This window comes from Rhincodon typus, chromosome 18 (assembly GCF_021869965.1).
Source record: "Rhincodon typus isolate 14 chromosome 18, sRhiTyp1.1, whole genome shotgun sequence".
NCBI classification, from domain to species: Eukaryota; Metazoa; Chordata; class Chondrichthyes; order Orectolobiformes; family Rhincodontidae; genus Rhincodon; species Rhincodon typus.
Window position 1 is genome coordinate 44964794 of NC_063349.1, and position 17681 is coordinate 44982474.

The following is a 17681-nucleotide window of genomic DNA, read 5'->3' on the forward strand; positions in this document are numbered from 1 at the left end:
GTTATCTCAGATTCTCCAGCATCGGCATTTCCTACTACCTCCATTACTCTCACTATCTGTTTTCTGCATTGAAGCCAGCTAGCAATCTATTCTGATAGGTATCCACTCAATTGACATTCCCAAACCTTTGTCATTTGTTTATGATGAGTCACGTTCTAGAAGGCCTGTTGAAAATCCAAATAATTTATATTGATTAATTTACTATTGTTGACTGTCTCTGTTAACACTTAATAAATTCAGTAAGGTTGGTCAACCAAGATTTCTCCTTTCCAAATCTATGCTGATTATTCACGATTATATTTTTGTTTCTGGATGTTCTTTTCTCATTTAATAAGAATTTCATTTCTTTTTCTATCAATGATGATAAGCTATAATTCTCTGGACATGTTCTTTCCCATTCTTAAATACAGGAACTATATTAGCGATCCACCAGTCTGCTAACAGTACACCTTCCACTAATGAATTATTAAAGATGTGTTGTAAGATCTCTGCTATCTCCTCTCTAGATTCTTTCAAAATACATGGATGCAATTCATCTGGCCCCAGGGGTTTCATCCTGAGTTTATTTAATTCCCTGTTTCCCTCTTATTTTAAATGCCCTTTTCTCATTGCTAATCTCACATTCAATGATGCGTCAACCTGTCCATTTCCCCAGCAGATAATTATTTTATTACTTCTATTGATAACTCTGTCATCTGTCTTTAACTCTAATACCATGAGACAAAAAGGCATAGGAGTACAAGTTGGCCATTCAGCTAAATGAGTCTGTTCTATCATTCAATGAGATCCTGGCTGATCTGATAATCCTTGACTCCACTTTCTTGCCTTTTCCCCATAACCCTTGATTCCCCGTACTAATTAGAAATCTGTTTCTCCCAGTCTTGAAAGTACTTAATGACGCAGCTTCAACAGCCCTCTGTGGTAAAGAATTCCACAGGGTCACTACCCTCCGAGAAAAGAAATTCCTCCTCATTTGTCTTAGATTTGTGACCCTTTATTCTGAGACTATGCCCTCTGGTATAGACTCTCCCATATGGGGAAACAACCTTCCTGCATCTACCCTGTAAGGCCGCCTGAGAATGCCGTATGTTTTAATAAAGTAAGCTGTCATTCTTCTACATTCCTGCAAATACAGACCTCTCCTTATAAGATAGTCCCTACTTTTATAGTCCATTCCCCGTGAAAAAAATGCCAACAATCCTGGGCCTTCCTTTTACTCACTGAATTTGGATGTTAGTTGGTTTGTAATTCATGGACAAGGACTTCCAAATCCCAATGTTCCAGCTTCTGCAGTCTTTCTCCGTTTAAATATTATTCAGTTTATCTAATCTTCCTGGCAAAGTGTATAAACTCACATTTCCCCACTTTAGATTCCATCTGTCCTTTTTGTCCACTCACTTACCTGTTTGCATCCCTCTACTGACTCTTTCTCATCGTCTCCACTTGCCTTCCCACCTCATTTTGTGTCATCTGCAAACTTGGATATAGTACGCTCACTTTCGTCATACAAGTCAATAATAAATATTAGAAATAATTGTGGCCCCAGCACTGACCGCTGTGGCACACCACTAGTTTTTGCAATATTATCCTGTTTTTCCCTTTTTGGTCCTATTCCCATCACAGGCTTCCTTTATTTCTGTTGAATTCCGCAAAACATTTTACTATTTTGTTTGGTGTTCTTTTATAATTTAATTTTATATTTCATTTTGTCTAATTACTTTGTAAATCCTCTCATTATTTCTTCATCTCCTTCTTATCCTGCACTCTGTTGGCTGTGTACATATCCTAATCCTTGTTTGTTACTTTATCTCTTTATTCATCTCTGGAGTCTTACTCATATTTAGTTTGTTCTTTCCTTTTAACAGAATATATTTTATTTCACCCTGTGAACACTGTTGGAAAATATTTTCCACTGTTGAGCTACATCATTATATATCAATATTGTTACCCATTCTCTTTTCTCAAGTTCTATTCTCAGCCACTTAAAATAAATCTTCATCAATTTATTAATCCATTTTCATCATCACCTTAAAATATATTATAGCATGGTCACAACTACATAGATGTTCCAGAGTATTTAGTTTCCTTTTCTGCTTTGGCTCATTTTCCATGACCAGATGCAATGTCATTTCACTCCTTACAATTTTTTTTATATATTGGGTTAGAAAGGAGTCTCCTACACACAGTAGACACTCAATTGTATCATCCCTTCTACATATCTCTCCTGTCCAAATAATATCAAGTTAGTTGAAATTCTCCTAACCCTCCCCCTTGATTATTATTCCTTTTTTTTATTGAATTCCCTACCTGCATCTGTCTTTCTCCACCCGCTTTCACTATTCAGTGGTCTATAGATTCTATATATTCATACTATCATAGAATCCCTACAGTGTGGAAACAGGTCATTCAGCCCAATGAGTCCACATTGACCCTCCAAACAGCAGACCCAGACCCACCCCCAAACCATCCCTGTAACAGTACATTTCCCATGGCTAATCACCTAGCCTGCACATCTCTGGACACAATGGGCAGTTTAGCATGGCTAATCCACCTAGCCTGCACATCTCTGGACACAATGGGCAGTTTAGCATGGCCAATCCACCTAGCCTGCACATCTTTGGACTGTGGGAGGAAACTGGAGCACCCGGCAGAAACCCACACAGACAAGGGGAGAACGTGCAAACTCCACACAGCCAGTTGCCCAAGGCTGGAATCAAACCCAGGTCCCTGGCACTGTGAGGCAGCAGTGCTAACCACTGAGCCACCGTGCCACCCTAAACAATGACCCATCCCTGGGTGGGCTCAAACTACCAACCTTTTGGTTAACAGCCAAATGCACCAACCAATTGCGCCACAGAGACTACCTGTTACCTCAATTCCTGGAAGCCTTGAGGATCACCAGGAAACAGCCCTACAGCTGAGTCAGAGGGTCTTGGGTAGTCACGCATGTTAGCCATGAAAGGCATGTACATGACACAGTTCGACAGGTTGACAATCTGCCTGCTTATCCTTCCAGCACTTCCCCAGAAAAGAGATGCATGTGAAGATATGAGACAAACATCTGTATGTATTCTGTGTTGTGTTACTGATAGCTGTGTCACTTTTTCTACTGTCTTATTAGTCCTAATAAGTACAGCCACATACCCTCCCTTCTAACCTTCTCTCTATGTTCTAAATATATATTAAATTCTCCAATTTTAATTCCCAACTCTAATTTTTTTGTGTGTTCATGTCTTAATACAACCATACAATGGTTCCTCCCAATGCATAACTGCCTTCAGCTTTCTGTTTTATTGCATTGTTCTCATTGCTGTGTGGATATTTTAACTCATTTTTAATAGGACTGTTTTTCAATTTACACTAAACCATCTTTTTAAACTCTATAACTCTACTTACTCTCTTTATATCACTTTTCTTCTGGGTTTGTTTTGATCAACTGGCTTTCTTAAATTCTTGAGATCATCTCATGTTTTTAAAATGAATTCTAAAACAGATATAAATATCGAGACAGCACGCCATGTCCGATAATATGCAGTTTTCCTGTTGAGAGTATTTTTAACATTTTAGACAGTTCAAAAGTGATTTACAGAGCCAGGCCAAGGCTTTGAACAATGGTGTGGAACTGATTAAACAGGTTGGCTCTCTGTCTTCTGGCAAACTAAAACTTTAAAATTATGAAAGAACCTGGTGTGGTTGACATGGAGAAAATGTTTCTTTTTTTTTGAGGTTGTGGTCTCCGAAACTAGAGGCTATAAATGTAAGGTAGTCACTAGTACATTTAATATGAGAATCAGGACAAACTTCTTTGGTGCAATGTGAATGGCTGGTTTGCCACGCAGAGCGATGCCAACAGCATAGGTTCAATTCCTGCACCAGCTGAACTTACCATGAAGGGCTGTCCTTCTAAACTCTCCCCTCACCCAAGGTGACCCTCAAGTTAAATCATCACCAGTCGTCTCTCTAACGAAAGAGAGAGAGTAGCCCTATGGTCCTGTAACACTATGGTGACTTTACTTACAAATTCGATACCACAGAAAGTGACAGAGGCAAATGAGGCAGATGTAGTTTCCCATTAAGTACATATGAGTGAGAAAGGTACAGGAGGATATGCTGCTACGGTGCGAATGACACGGGTGGAAAGGGTACCTAGATGGATTGGTCCAAATGGAATGTTGCTATGCTGTACAATCTATGTACCTCTGGGGAAGTTTTCTGCAACCAAAATGAAGATTGTGAGGAGGGTCTTCAAGGAAGCAAGGAAGTTAGTAAAGATGGACGAGGAAAGCGAGGACATTCTTTAAGTCTAGAGCCAAAATAGCTAAAATCTGTGCAACAATGCACAGACTGAAGAAAGGGTTGGATGCAAAGGCGACCAGGGTGGGAAAGTGGAGCATGTGTGGCAGTACTTACGAGCTGGAGCATGGTGCAAAGGTATGATACGGCATAGCCACAGAGAGAAGTGGAGCGGCTGTGTTACTGAAGGGTAATGTAGAGGCCTGGAACAATAATCCAGAGAACTGGGTTTGAGTCCCCTCATGAGTTTCAATTGAAATTTTTTTTAAAATCTGGAAATGGGAAGCTGCTGTCAGTTAGAGTGATCTTGAAGCTATCGGAAGATTGTAAAATCCCAATGGGCTCATGAGTATCCTTTAGGGAAGGAAATGTGCCCTTGTTGGGCAGTGTGGATGTATATTTGGTTTCAAATCTGCACCCGTGTGGTTGAATCTGAATTATCTTCTAAAGTGATCCTGCAAGGGCATGTTGTCAAGGGCAACCGGGAATGAGCAATAACACTGGCATTGCCAGCAATGCCCACATCGAAATAAATGTGAAATATCTTACAAAAAATCTGACACACTGGCGGGGGCTGGGTATAGAATTTTCAATAAAGATTTGTCAAGGATATAGATTGTTGATGAGAGACCGTATGAGTGGATGAGTTACACCTGATGTAACCTAAAATGCCCTACACAACCTGCAATAAAATTGTTCATTTGAAAATGTCTTAATTACTAATACTAAAAGAATTCAATGTTAAAAATGAGAAATGTTGGAAATGGACAGCGGTTCAGCCAGTCATGTGAAGTGTCAAGGTGCACTCATTACCCAACTGATCGATTTACCTGACAGAGGTGATTTAATGAGGTCTGACGTCTGAGAACCTGCGAAAATCTTCTTGCCACTAAAAGGAGAACAAGAAAAGTTTTCAGATAACTGACAAATTAAAGCATGTAAAATTTCAATGGATCAAACTATTTGTCATTCCTTCTGACCTACACGTGCTGAAACATCTCAAAATAGCTCCTTAGTTACCAGCCTCTAAATATGCAGCAAACTAAAATGATCAATTTGCCTCCAGTGATCACCCAGCACTGATACATACCCAACAGTGTCACCCAGGGCTAAGAGAAATAGGGCACTTTTACCCTTTTCAGACTTCACCTCTTCTGTTTTACCAAACGTGACCTAGGTTTACATGTTAAATACTAAGCAGTATAGTATGTGAATAGAGAGAGATTGCAGAACTCCAAGGTACAGAATGTGTGAATCACAAAAAGCTAGTACACATGAGGTAAGTGGAATCTTGGAATTTTTTGCTAAGGGAATCAAGCATAAAAGTAAATATCTGCTGCAAATGGAGGCAGTGGCCCAAAATCAACCAAGAATTCCAGTCTAATGTTCTAGGGGCATGGATGAAGTTTTAATTCATAAAATATCTAGTCTCATGATGACCATGTAACCACTGTCTATTGTCATAAAAACCCATCTGGTTCATTAACATCCTTTAGGGAAGGAAATCCTTACCTAGTCTGGCCTATATGTGACTCTAGATTCACAGCAATATGGTTCACTCTTAACTGCCCTCTTGGTAATTACTGTTGGGAATAAAAACTGGCTTAGCCAATGACACCCTCATCTTCTTTATGAATAAAACCATGCAGGGCCTTGTTAGGACCTCAGCTGGAGTACTGTGTACAGTTCTGGATACCTTGCTTAAGAATATAGTGGAATTAAAGGCAGTTCATAGAATATTCACTTGACTGACTCTTGGGAAGGAAGGATTAGTTTACCTGGAAAGATTTAGCAGATAGAGCCTGCATCCACTGGAGTTTAGATGAATGAGAGGAGATCTTATTGAAACATATAACATCCTGAGCAGACTTGACAAGGGTGGGTGCTGAAATGATGTTTCCCTTTGAAGGGGCGGGGTTTAGAACTAGTGGAAGTAGTTTAAGAGTTAGGAGTCTCCCATTTAAAACGGAGATGAGGAGAAATCTTTTCTCTCAGAGGATTATTAACCTGTGGAATTCTCCTCTCATGAAAGCAGGGGGAAATGGGTCCTTGAATTTATTCAAGGTTCAAATAGATTTTTGATGGTCAAGGGACTCAAAGGGGAATGACAGGAAAGTACAGTGAAGGGGTGGGAGGGGTTTGTGCTGCTGACAGAAAAAGTGGAGCTAAGGCCACAATCAGATCAGGCACAGTATAATCGAACAGCAAAGAGGACTTGAGGAGGTGAATGGCCTACCTCTGCCCACTATTCTTGTGTTTTTCACTAGTTCAGAAGGGGCACATTACAAATCAATAATCTGCATTATTTCAACGTAGGTGATCATTAGTTACAACCAGAATCACCACTAATTTTCAATCCCACTACCCAGTAAACATGGTGACCAGTTGATCACTCACCCTTCATAGAAACAACTAATATTTATCCCATTAATTTCAATAGATTGAGAATCAGACAGGTTTCTAGGATGTTGACAATCCCTTCAACCTCATTCATATTTTCTGACTTAGTTCAATCAGTGCAGTAATTTTTCTTTGCTTGACAATATAAAATTACAAATATGTACATTTTCCCACATTATGGCCTCAATTTAAACTCTGCTTAGGTTAATAGATTTTAAGTGAATTAAAGTCTCAATGTATTTCTTCCAGTTATCCTTCAGCAATTTTGTCCCCTGACCCCGTGACCCCTGCTTCACCTTTCATGGTCATTCCACCCCTCTCAGCCTCCAGTTTCAAAACTCCTCTCAGCTTCCATAGACAAATCAGGCTTCAGGGCCTGTGAAGTATTACCAACAAATTCTTGTGGAGAAAAGAAACCATTTTGGCTACTGACTATGTTTAGTCCTAATGCCATTTGTTTTACAAACATATGGAAACCTTCTTTGGTTTAAAATTATTCCTTCATGGGATGTGGGTGTGGCTGGAAAGATTGACATTTGTTGTCCATCCCTAATTGGCCTTACACTGAGTGGCTTACTAGCCCATTTCAGAGGGTAGTTAAGAGACAGCATCATGATTCTGAAGTGATATGTAGGCCAGACCAGGCAAGGATGGCAGATTTCCTTTGCTAAAGGACATTAGTGAACCAAATAGTGTTTTTCAACAAGTTGTGATGATTTTGGTTTAACATTCCATATTCATTATTTCCCATCAGTTGTTATGTTGGGTCTTGAACCCATGTCCTAAGAACATTAGCTTTGGTCTTGATTCATAAACCAGAGACATAACTATTACACCACAATCATCCACCTCACCTAAAAAGGAATTTCAGAAGTTAATCTCCATTTCCGAGCTATTTGTGGAAAAATAATTTTGAATGTTTTAAAATTTGATATTTGTGCCTCCACTGTCCAGTAGAAGGTTCAGCAAAATGCACTTTTCCAGATGTATGGAGCAGTCAGAACAAGTGTAGGCCTTTCAGCCCTTCAAACCTGTTCTATCATTCAATAAAGTTATTTCCTACCCCACTGGTCACAGAACTGTTACGGTGCAGAAGGAAGTCATTCAGCCATTGTACCTGCACCAGCTGATTAAATGAGCATCATTACTCCCACTGCCCTCACTACTTCTGTATCCCTTAATTGACTTGGAAACCAAAAATCCATCAATCACTTCCTTGAATGTATTCAAGGAACATTTGCAACTTTCTTTGGTAGAAAATTCCAAACAATCACAACCCTCTGTGTGAAGTAATTTCTCCTCATCTCAGTCTGAAATGACACCAAATCAGATTGTGGCCTTGTGTCTTACATTACCCCAGCCAGGGCAAAAATATTTTTCAGTAATCTCAGCAGCAACCTGGAGCAATCAGACACTTGGAGCAGATCAAACTGTCCGTTAAAAACACTTTACTTGAATTTTTCTGTTTGGACTGAATTTATGACAAAAACTTCAAACTTACATCTCCCTGAACTCTAGTGAAAATGTGGTGGTGGAATTACAGTTCATTCAGGCAGTCTGAGTTGCTATGCAAACGTACACAGTTCCATGCCTGTCTGGAGCTACAGGCAGTGATTGTACGGACTCCATTGTATGGTTGACCTGGAACCTGTCCCATACACACAGGCTGCCATTGGAGGATTTGGAGGTTGACCCTCAATCTGTTTGGCCATGTTATGAACACACCTTCCGTAGATGTCAAGTCTAGGAATTAAACTTGAGCCCTGAGCTTCAGCAATGATATATCATATTTGAATGAATGAATGAATAAATGGAAACCATGCCAGGAGCAGTACCAGGCATACCTGAAGATGAGGGGTTATCCTGGTGAAGCCACCAAACAGGACTACTTGCACGCCAAACAGCATAAGCAGCAAGTGATAGACAGAGCTAAGTGATCTCACAGCCAACAGATCAGATCTAAGCTCCGCAGTCCTGCCACATCCAGTCATAAATGGTGGTGGATGATTAAACAACTCACTGGAGGAGGAGGCTCCACAAATATACTCATCCTCAATAATGAAAGACCCCAGTACATCAGTGCAAAAGATAAGGCTGAAGCATTCGCAGCAATCTTCAGCCAGAAGTGCCGAGTGGATGATCCATCTCGGCCTCCTCCAGTGGTCCCCAGCATTACAGGTACCAGTCTTCAGCCAATTCAATTCGCTCCACGTGATATCAAGAAATGGTTGGAGACACTGGATACTGCAAAGGCTACACGCCCTGATAACATTCTGGCAATAGTACTGAACACTTGTGCTCCAGAACGCGGCACTCCCCTAGCCAAGCTGTTCCAGTACAGTTACAACACTAGTATCTACCAGGTAATGTGGAAAATTGCACAAGTATGTCCTGTACACAAAAAGCAGGATAGATCCAACCCAACCAATCATCTGTGGACTGTCAATCATCAGTAAAGTGATGGAAGGTGTCATCAACAGTGCTATTCAGCAGTATCTGCTCAGTGACGCCCAGTTTGGGTTCCGCCAGGGCCACTCAGCTCCTGACCTCATTACAGCCTTGGGTCAAACATGGACAAAAGAGCTGAATTCCAGAGGGGAGGTGAGAGTGACAGCCCTTAACATCAAGGCTGCATTTGACCAAGTGTGGCATCAAGGAGTCATAGCAAAACTGGAATCAATGGGTATCAGGGGGCAAACTATCCAGTGGTTAGAGTCATGCCTGACACATAGGAAGATGGTCGTGGTTGTTGGATGTCAGTCATCTCAGCTCCAGGACATCACTGCAGGAGTTCCTCAGGATAATGTCCTAGACCCAACCATCTTCAGCTGCATCATCAATGACCTTCCCTCCATCATAAGGTCAGAATTGGGGATGTTCACTGATGATTGCACAATGTTCAGCACCATTCACAACTCCTCAGACACTGAAGCAGTCCGTCTCCAAATGCAACAAGATCTGGACAATATCCAGGCTTGGGCTGACAATTGGCAAGTAACATTCAAGCCACACAAATACCAGACTATGATCATCACCAATAAGAGACAATCTAACCACCGACCCTTGACATCCAATGGTGTTACCATCACTGAATTCCCCACTAGCAACATCCTGGGAGTTATCAGTGATCAGAAGCTCAACTGGACTCACTACATAAACACAATGGCTACAAGAGCAGGTCAGAGGCTAGGAATACTGCTGCATTTAAATCACTTTCTGACTCCTCAAAGCCTGTCCACCATCTACAAGGCACAAGTCAGGAGTGCGATGGAATACTCCCCACTTGCCTGGATGAGTGCAGCCCCAACAACACTCAAGAAGCTTTACATCATCCAGGACAAAGCAGCCCGCTCAATTGGCACGACATCCACAAGCATCCACTCCCTCCACCACCAATGCTCAATAGCAACAGTGTGTACTATCTACAAGATGCACTGCAGAAATTCACCAAAGATGACCTCAGACAGCACCTTTCAAACCCACAACCACTTCCATCTAGAAGGACAAGGGCAGCAGACATATGGGAGCACCACCACCTTCAAGTTCCCCTCCAAGCCACTCACCATCCTGACTTGGAAATATATCGCCGTTCCTTCACTGTGACTGGGTCAAAATCCTGGAATTCCCTTCCTAATGACATTGTGGGTCAACCCACAGCAGGAGGACTACAGCGGTTCAAGAAGGCAGCTCACTATCACCTTCTGAAGGGCAACAAATGTTGGCCAGCCAGCAACGCCCACATCCACAAAATGAATAAAAACAATGCTTAGCACATCTTCACCAGAGCAGAAGAGTCCAGATCTGAATGTCAGTCCCTCTAATCACACTGCTCTCTTTCCATACTGTGACGGAGTTTTCAGAGTCTGGACTGTTTGTGAGGATTGAACTGAGAATGTCACTGTCCTCCTCAAGGTGAATTATCACTGTTCTTGCTACCTGCCAGGATATTTAAACTCTTGAAACAACATCATTTGACAACTAAAAATATCATCCTGTTCACTCAATGCCAGCACTACCAGAATCCTGTGGAATGTTCTAACTGTGACAAGATGGATTTGCTGTCTTTAAGCCATTCACACCATGCAGCTATATTTGAGCAGTTGATTAAATTGCTGTTTGTCTACTTGGGAAGATTAACACATTCTGATTGACTGACATTCACCTGCCCTTTTCCTTTGGGGTGCTACAATACTCTTTGATCTGTTGCTTTTGGGGCAAATTGGCAGAATTTGTCTTTAAACACCCTCAACATGAGCTCCTGATGACTACCCACGATCTATAATTGTTGGAGGGATGTGGATGTCACTGGCTAAGAATTCCCAGAGGGCAGTTAGGAGCCAACCATATTGTTGTGGGTCTGGAGTCACTTGTAATCCTGATCAGGTAAGGATGGTAGATTACTGAACCAAGTGTGTTTTACAATAGTAACAGTGGTTAAATGGTCAACAGTAGATGAGCATTTGTTTATTATTCAAATATCACCATCTGTTGTAGGATTTGAACGCACATTCAGAAAGCATTAGCCTGAATTGATCTGTCTAATATCATCATCCCTACACCACGACTTTCACTCCTTCCTCCCTCTTTCAGCAGCTTGTCCTCGTCTGCAACTGCCTCTAATCATTCTCCAAGATTTCTCCCCCCCCGTGTATTCCAAGGGAAATGTTTACTACTATTACTGGGGTGATGGTGATGTAGCTTTAATATCACTGGCCTAGTGATCCAGAGGGACAGGTGAATGCTGTGGGGGCAAGGGTTCAAAATTTACTAAAGGAATTGCCATGGCGAGAATCGAACCCAGAACATTACTTAGATCGCTGGATTAATAGTCCAGCGATAATACCACTAGGCATCACATCCCCATCAGAGTCAAGAGTTGAGTCAACCATGTTCCAATGAGCCTAGAGTCACAAATAGGCCAGATTGAGTAAGCATGGCAGGTATATACCACTGAAGAAAAGGGAGAATTATTTGTTAGCAAGTCAACACTGGCTGGAACATTGCCATGCTTTATTGATCCAAAATAGAGGCAACTCTCCCTCAGCACTGCACCACAATCTCTGCCTTGACTTTTAGGTTAAAGTCGTGCAGTGGGAACCCAAGGACAGTACTCAGTGAGCCACCGATAACTACACAGCTCCCTTGTCAATGAAGAGGGAGCAACATATAGCCAGAAGTATAACTTGGGTTCACCCAATGTGCCTGTATCAGAGTCTGGGCAGTAAGAGACAATTCCTCATTTATTTCTTGAGGATTCTTTTGATAATCTTCAGGTCAAAGAGCACTTGTTTGTCCCCACACAGTGAGATGGATGGGTCAAATTGCAACAGCACATAAGCATTTTAAAATGTATGTATATAGTGTAGTTCTTGCCAATCAAGACCAAAATAAAGTTATCATGTATTCTGTTTGCTTCAGTCAAATTCCACTGTAATGAAGATGATACACAGTTAAGTCATGCAGACATCATTTCTTAGGTGCATCATACATGCATATCCCAGGCAATATTTACACTAATCTATAACTTACATTCGAATTTGATATTTCTTAAATTTTCAGGAAGTTCATGAAGTGCAACTTTGAGCCACTCATCCAGCTGTTTAGCGAATTTACGAATCACCTGTGTCAGACTGAAATGACAGATAAAGGGAATGAATGAACCACATCTTGTAGGATATTCCCTCAGAAAAACAACAACTTGCATACATACAGCACTTGTAGTGTACTGGGACAATGCATCACACTCTAGATGTCACACTTTCCCACAAAAGAACAATTATCTTCTCTTTGCAAAGGTGAAAGTAATTCAATTCCTGTACTAAAACATCACATACAGAAAGACCTGGCCTTCTGCAACTGGGAATCTTGTGTAACCCAAATTATTTACATCTTCTACCAATATTGCAAATTAATGTACTTGGTAAATGGTTCACCCACCTCTTCTCTTTTCAGTTGCTGACTAACCTACAAAGTGTTTCCTAAATTTTCTGCTCTCTTTACTCTGTTATCAAATTGGGCTATGCTAATGGCAATGGACAGATTTTCATTTGTGATTTCTCATGTGGCCAGTTCCTAATTTCAGTTATACCGCCAGTAACTTTACTAGTGGTGAAGTGTTTCCACATAGGAAGGGAACAATCAGATGCTAGTGGCCAGAAGAGCAACATAAATTGTTTAAGCACTGCAATGACTGACCTCTTGACTCAGAAACATCTAGAAAGAAATAAAATTAGGTACAATTTCCGTTGTAGGGGTGTCAACTCCTGATCAACGTTTCTGAATCCAGATACTATAGGCTCGAATTCTGCTCCAGAGACCTGAACTCAAAATCTAAGTTCATACTCCCAAAGTTATACTCCCAAGGGAGCACTATCACAGGATCAGTACTGAGGGAGCATTCACCATTGGAGGGGAATTACCAAGGGAACACTCTCAGAGAGACAGTACTGAGAATGTGCCACACTCAGAGAAGAACAGAGGAAGCACTGAACTGTTGGAGGGGCAGCACAAAGGGAGTGCTGCTCTGTCAGAGGGGCAGCACAAAGGGAGGGATGCACTGTTGGACAGGCAGTACCAATGGAGTGCTATACCATTCACATGCCTTCTTTGCAATGAGACATTAAATTGAGACCCTAGCTTCTTTCTCAGGTTGATTCAAGAGGCATTATTTTGAAGAACAGGGGATTGACACATCTTATTTGTTTCATAAGATGAATTGCCCTGGAGAAGGTGGTGGTGAGCTGCTTTCTTGAACCACTGCAGTCCATTTGCTCTAGTAAACTCAGTGCTATTAGGGAGTAAGTTCCTGGATTTTAACCTAGTGACATGAAGAAACAGCAATATATTTCCAAGTCAGGATGATCAGTGGCTTGGAGGGGGATCTTGCAGGTGGTGCTGTTTCTATGTATCTGCTGATTGGGAGAGATCATGGATTTGGAAGATGCTGTCTAAAGAGCTTTGGGGAATTATTGCAGTGCATCTTGTAGATTAATTAATTGATTAATTTAATTAATATTAAGCAAATTATTTTGCATCTTTAGCAAAATTTGAAAACTGGAGAGCACTAGAGGCATCACTGGTGTACAAAGGAATTTAATCTGTAAGTAATTGTTTTGAGGCTGGATTGGACTTGAAACTACAAACTAATCTTGAGGCACATCCTTCACTTGTTGAGATTCAATAGGTACAAAAATTGATGTTCCTCCATTGGGACCAATACAGTCTGTTGGAGGGAATGGACTTTCCAGACAATGACATTGCAGTATATAGAAAAGGGTTTGTTAAATCACTGAAGTGTATATATGTTTTCTTGCCCAATTGTGACTTAAGAAACCAACAAAGTTCAAAGTATGATCGTAAACTGGAGTCCCGTTTGAGTTTACCCAAAATTGTTCCCAATTCTGGTCATACATATTGGGACAAAAATAACTTTATTCCAGCCGTAACACTGGTGGGCAGTGGATTTTGCTTTATTGTTTCACAGAACATGAGCATCATTGGCAAGGCCAGGATTTATTGTCCAATCCTAATTGCCCTGGAGAAAATGGTGATGAGGCATCTCCTTGAACTGTTGCAGTCCTTAGGACGTAGAATCATCCTCAACGCTGTTAGGAAGTGAATTCCAGGATTTTGACCCAGCCATATTGCAGTGACAGTGATTAGATGCTGATTTTCCTGCCAACTGATTTCAATGGAAGCTAATAAGGGATGGGTATAAATGGATTGGTGCATAACAGGAAAAATGCCTGATTGGTAGAGTGTACAAAGGGCCATTGATCCAATACCCATTGTGTACCCAGGCTAGTGTTGAACTTTTCCCATTTGGAGTCTGCAATTTGGGATCCAATGCCGTTGTGGGTATGGGATGTTTTGACCAACCTGTCTGGTAATGCCTGCAGCACAGTGGGCATCAAAACTCCGGAGATTGCCTTGTACAATATGGAGTCACAAACACCAACAATGTTCACGACAGTGGAGGAGCCCAGCACCGGGAGCATGTGGGGGGGCATTCCTTGCCAAAAATGTAGAAGGAAGCTTTGAACCTGGTTCACACGAAAAAGGAAAAGAAAGCAGCTTAGAAGTGTGGTTTTAGCCGCAAGTAGCCACCAGAAAAGGGTTTGGCTCAACAGAATTGCTTACCTCGTCAAAATTTGCCCTGATCACTGTGTCTAGGATTCTCTGACAATGAGTTCTATACATCATAATGAAGGTGGAAACCTAGGAACAAAAGGGCAGAAAAATCTGGTTATACTCACAAATACCAAACTTAGACCAATGTAACCTCATTGTTTGAGATAACAAGGTGTAGAGCTGGATGAACACAGCAGGCCAAGCAGCACCAGAGGAGCAGGAAGGCCGACGCCTCGGGCCCAGACCCTTCTTCAGATTTTTTCCCAATTCCAAGGGATATTTTCACATCAAAATCTTGTGGATACTGACGATTATCATGGATCATCATCTCATGAATGATTAGATCACACCCTAACCTCAGTGGATGTAGTTACCAAGTTCCAACCCATGATTCAGGTTTGACTATGCTCGTGCAGAATGGAAGGAACTGCTGTGCTCACTTTCAAATCTGAAACTGAACCATCAAATGCTTCACTTCTTTGGATAGATATAAACAACCCTTTGGCATTAAAGATTCTTGCAGCGCATCATCAGTGTCCCTCCAGAAAGTCTGGGTTCAATTTTGCAGGCTTTAGTGAGAGTGCAGAAGAGGTTTATCAGAGTGCTGCCTGGATTAGAGGAGCTATAAGAGAGGCTGGAAAACTTGGGTTATTTTACCTGGAGTGGCAAAGGCTGAGGGGAGACTTGATAGATGTCTATAAATTATGAGATCCATGGATGGGGGTGACGGTCAGAATCTTTTTCCCAGAGTTCAAATGTCTAATACAAGGAGGCATGGATTTAAGGTGAGAGGGGCAAAGTTCAAAAATGTGAGGGGCAAGTTCTTCTTTTACACAGAGAATGGTAGGAGTCTGGAACGTGTTGCTAGGGGTGGTGGAGGCAGATATGACATTGGTATTTAAAAGACTTTTACACAAGCACATAAAAATGCAAGGAATGGAGGGATACGGACCAAGGGCAGGCAGAAGGGATTAGTTTTATTGGGCATCATGTTCAACACAACATCATGGGCCGAAAGGGCTGTTCCTGAGCTGGACTGTAAACTCAAAGGCTGCAATGATCATGTAGGTATGTCATACCATCTCCAAACACCTTTAAAGATCTGGAAATGATACAAGGGCCCTGACCAACTCTCCTATTTCAACAGCCCCACATATGGATTGTTTGTGGAACCTTGATTATTGTTTTTGCTATAGAGAGCATAATTTGTCTCATTCTAATTTTTGCAATGGCTGACAGCAGCAGGGGAGTTTAAGGATGAACTCACCTTAGTGGAAATGGAAAAATAAATTTGCATGCTTCAATCTCTTTAGTACTGGCGGTGGATTGGCACACATATATGGAATGAACACCAACATGCTTAATTTGAGATAGTGAAAGCCAAGGGATAAAAAAAAACTACTGGCAAAAATTGCCAAGAAAATAGCTCAGAATCAAGTATCAGCAGATACTGAGTCACGGACCTATCTTGGGGGCAGACCACACATACCATATTATGTTCTATCTGCAAAAAATATCTCTGTATGAATGACATTGCATGAAGAATTTAGGTGCCATCAGTACACTTCTCGGAGTCTTTCTACAGAAGTTTTCCCCTTCAAGTTCAGGCCACATCCCATGGATCTGCTATTTTGGAGAAAGCGAAGCAGCTTGTTACAGTCAACATTTTCCAGCCCTTTTACAAACCTAAAAACAGCAATCAAATCACTGCCCAACATTCACCTTTGCAGTATGAAGATTTTACATTTGCTCCTCATAATCTAGTCTTCCATTTTCTCAACCATTCTAGTTTCTCCCTATATCCATGAGAGTACAAATGAACCTTAAAGTTGAACAAGAGCAAAGGAGAGGAGATCATTATATTTAGGAATTAGACAGGATAAAATTCAATATTGCAAAATATTTTACATGGAAACAAAAGATGTCTAATAAGGCACAGTTACTTAACTGGAGAGAAAATAATGTGGATTGCGAACGAGAGACGGTCTAGTCATTCTGACTGGCTATTGCAAAATAACGTTGCAGTGAGTGAAGCAAATCAGATATTAGAGTGCATTAAATAGTCAACATTAAGCCAAAATAGTGGGGTAAACATGCCACTTAATAAACACTGGGGCAACCCAGTCAATATACAGTTCTGGTCACTGCAGTACAAAAAGGATAACAAGATTATTGAAAGGATGTAGAGAACAACCAAACAGTTGAGGGGATGGAAGCATTAGATGATGAGGAACAAATAAGCAAACTGAGCATATTCTCACTGGAAAAGAGAAGATTATGATGTGACACAACTACTGCTTTTAATTGTAAAGGCCTGGATATTACAAGCTGGTTTACCTTGTTCAGAACAGTGGATCTAGAGGTCATAACCTATACTTGAAGGCGAGAAATTCAAACTAAGCTGTAGAATGACTGCTGTTGTTGATTCACATGTATTGTGGTATCTAAAGTATGTAAATATATTGAAATAAATATGATATATTAATTAAATACATATCACCATGGCCACAGATCATAAACCTGGATCACCTATGGGCATATTGAACTTTTAATTGCAACAAATGATCCTTTTCCATAAACAGGAGATGTAACCAAAAGATGACTGTTGATGTTAATTCAATGAATTTCTGAAAGGAAGCCTGGAATGCTACACCTGAAGGTGTCAGGTAAATTTCAAGTGGAAGAAATGTAATACAAACTGATCTGTATTCTCCTGTGAGTATCTTAGACTGAGAATATGGTGAGGGACATATTTTACCCTTTTAAGTATACATAAGATCAACCCTCACCTATGTGCTAGTGTTTCAGAGATAGTAGGAACTGCAGATGCTGGAGAATCTGAGATAACAAGGTGTAGA

The 17681-nt window shown here is 41.0% G+C and overlaps 1 protein-coding gene across 1 annotated transcript in view; it reads right to left on the reverse strand.

The window, feature by feature from the left end:
• rfx4 (regulatory factor X, 4) overlaps positions 1 to 17681 on the reverse strand; it is a 122519-nt gene that overhangs the window by 46702 nt on the left and 58136 nt on the right. The window contains exons 7-10 of the mRNA XM_048607937.1: positions 14833 to 14910; positions 14572 to 14735; positions 12223 to 12323; positions 5112 to 5182 (exon numbers count right to left, since the gene is read on the reverse strand). Of these exons, the coding sequence (XP_048463894.1) occupies positions 5112 to 5182; positions 12223 to 12323; positions 14572 to 14735; positions 14833 to 14910 (414 nt within the window). The remainder of the gene's footprint in view (positions 1 to 5111; positions 5183 to 12222; positions 12324 to 14571; positions 14736 to 14832; positions 14911 to 17681) is intronic.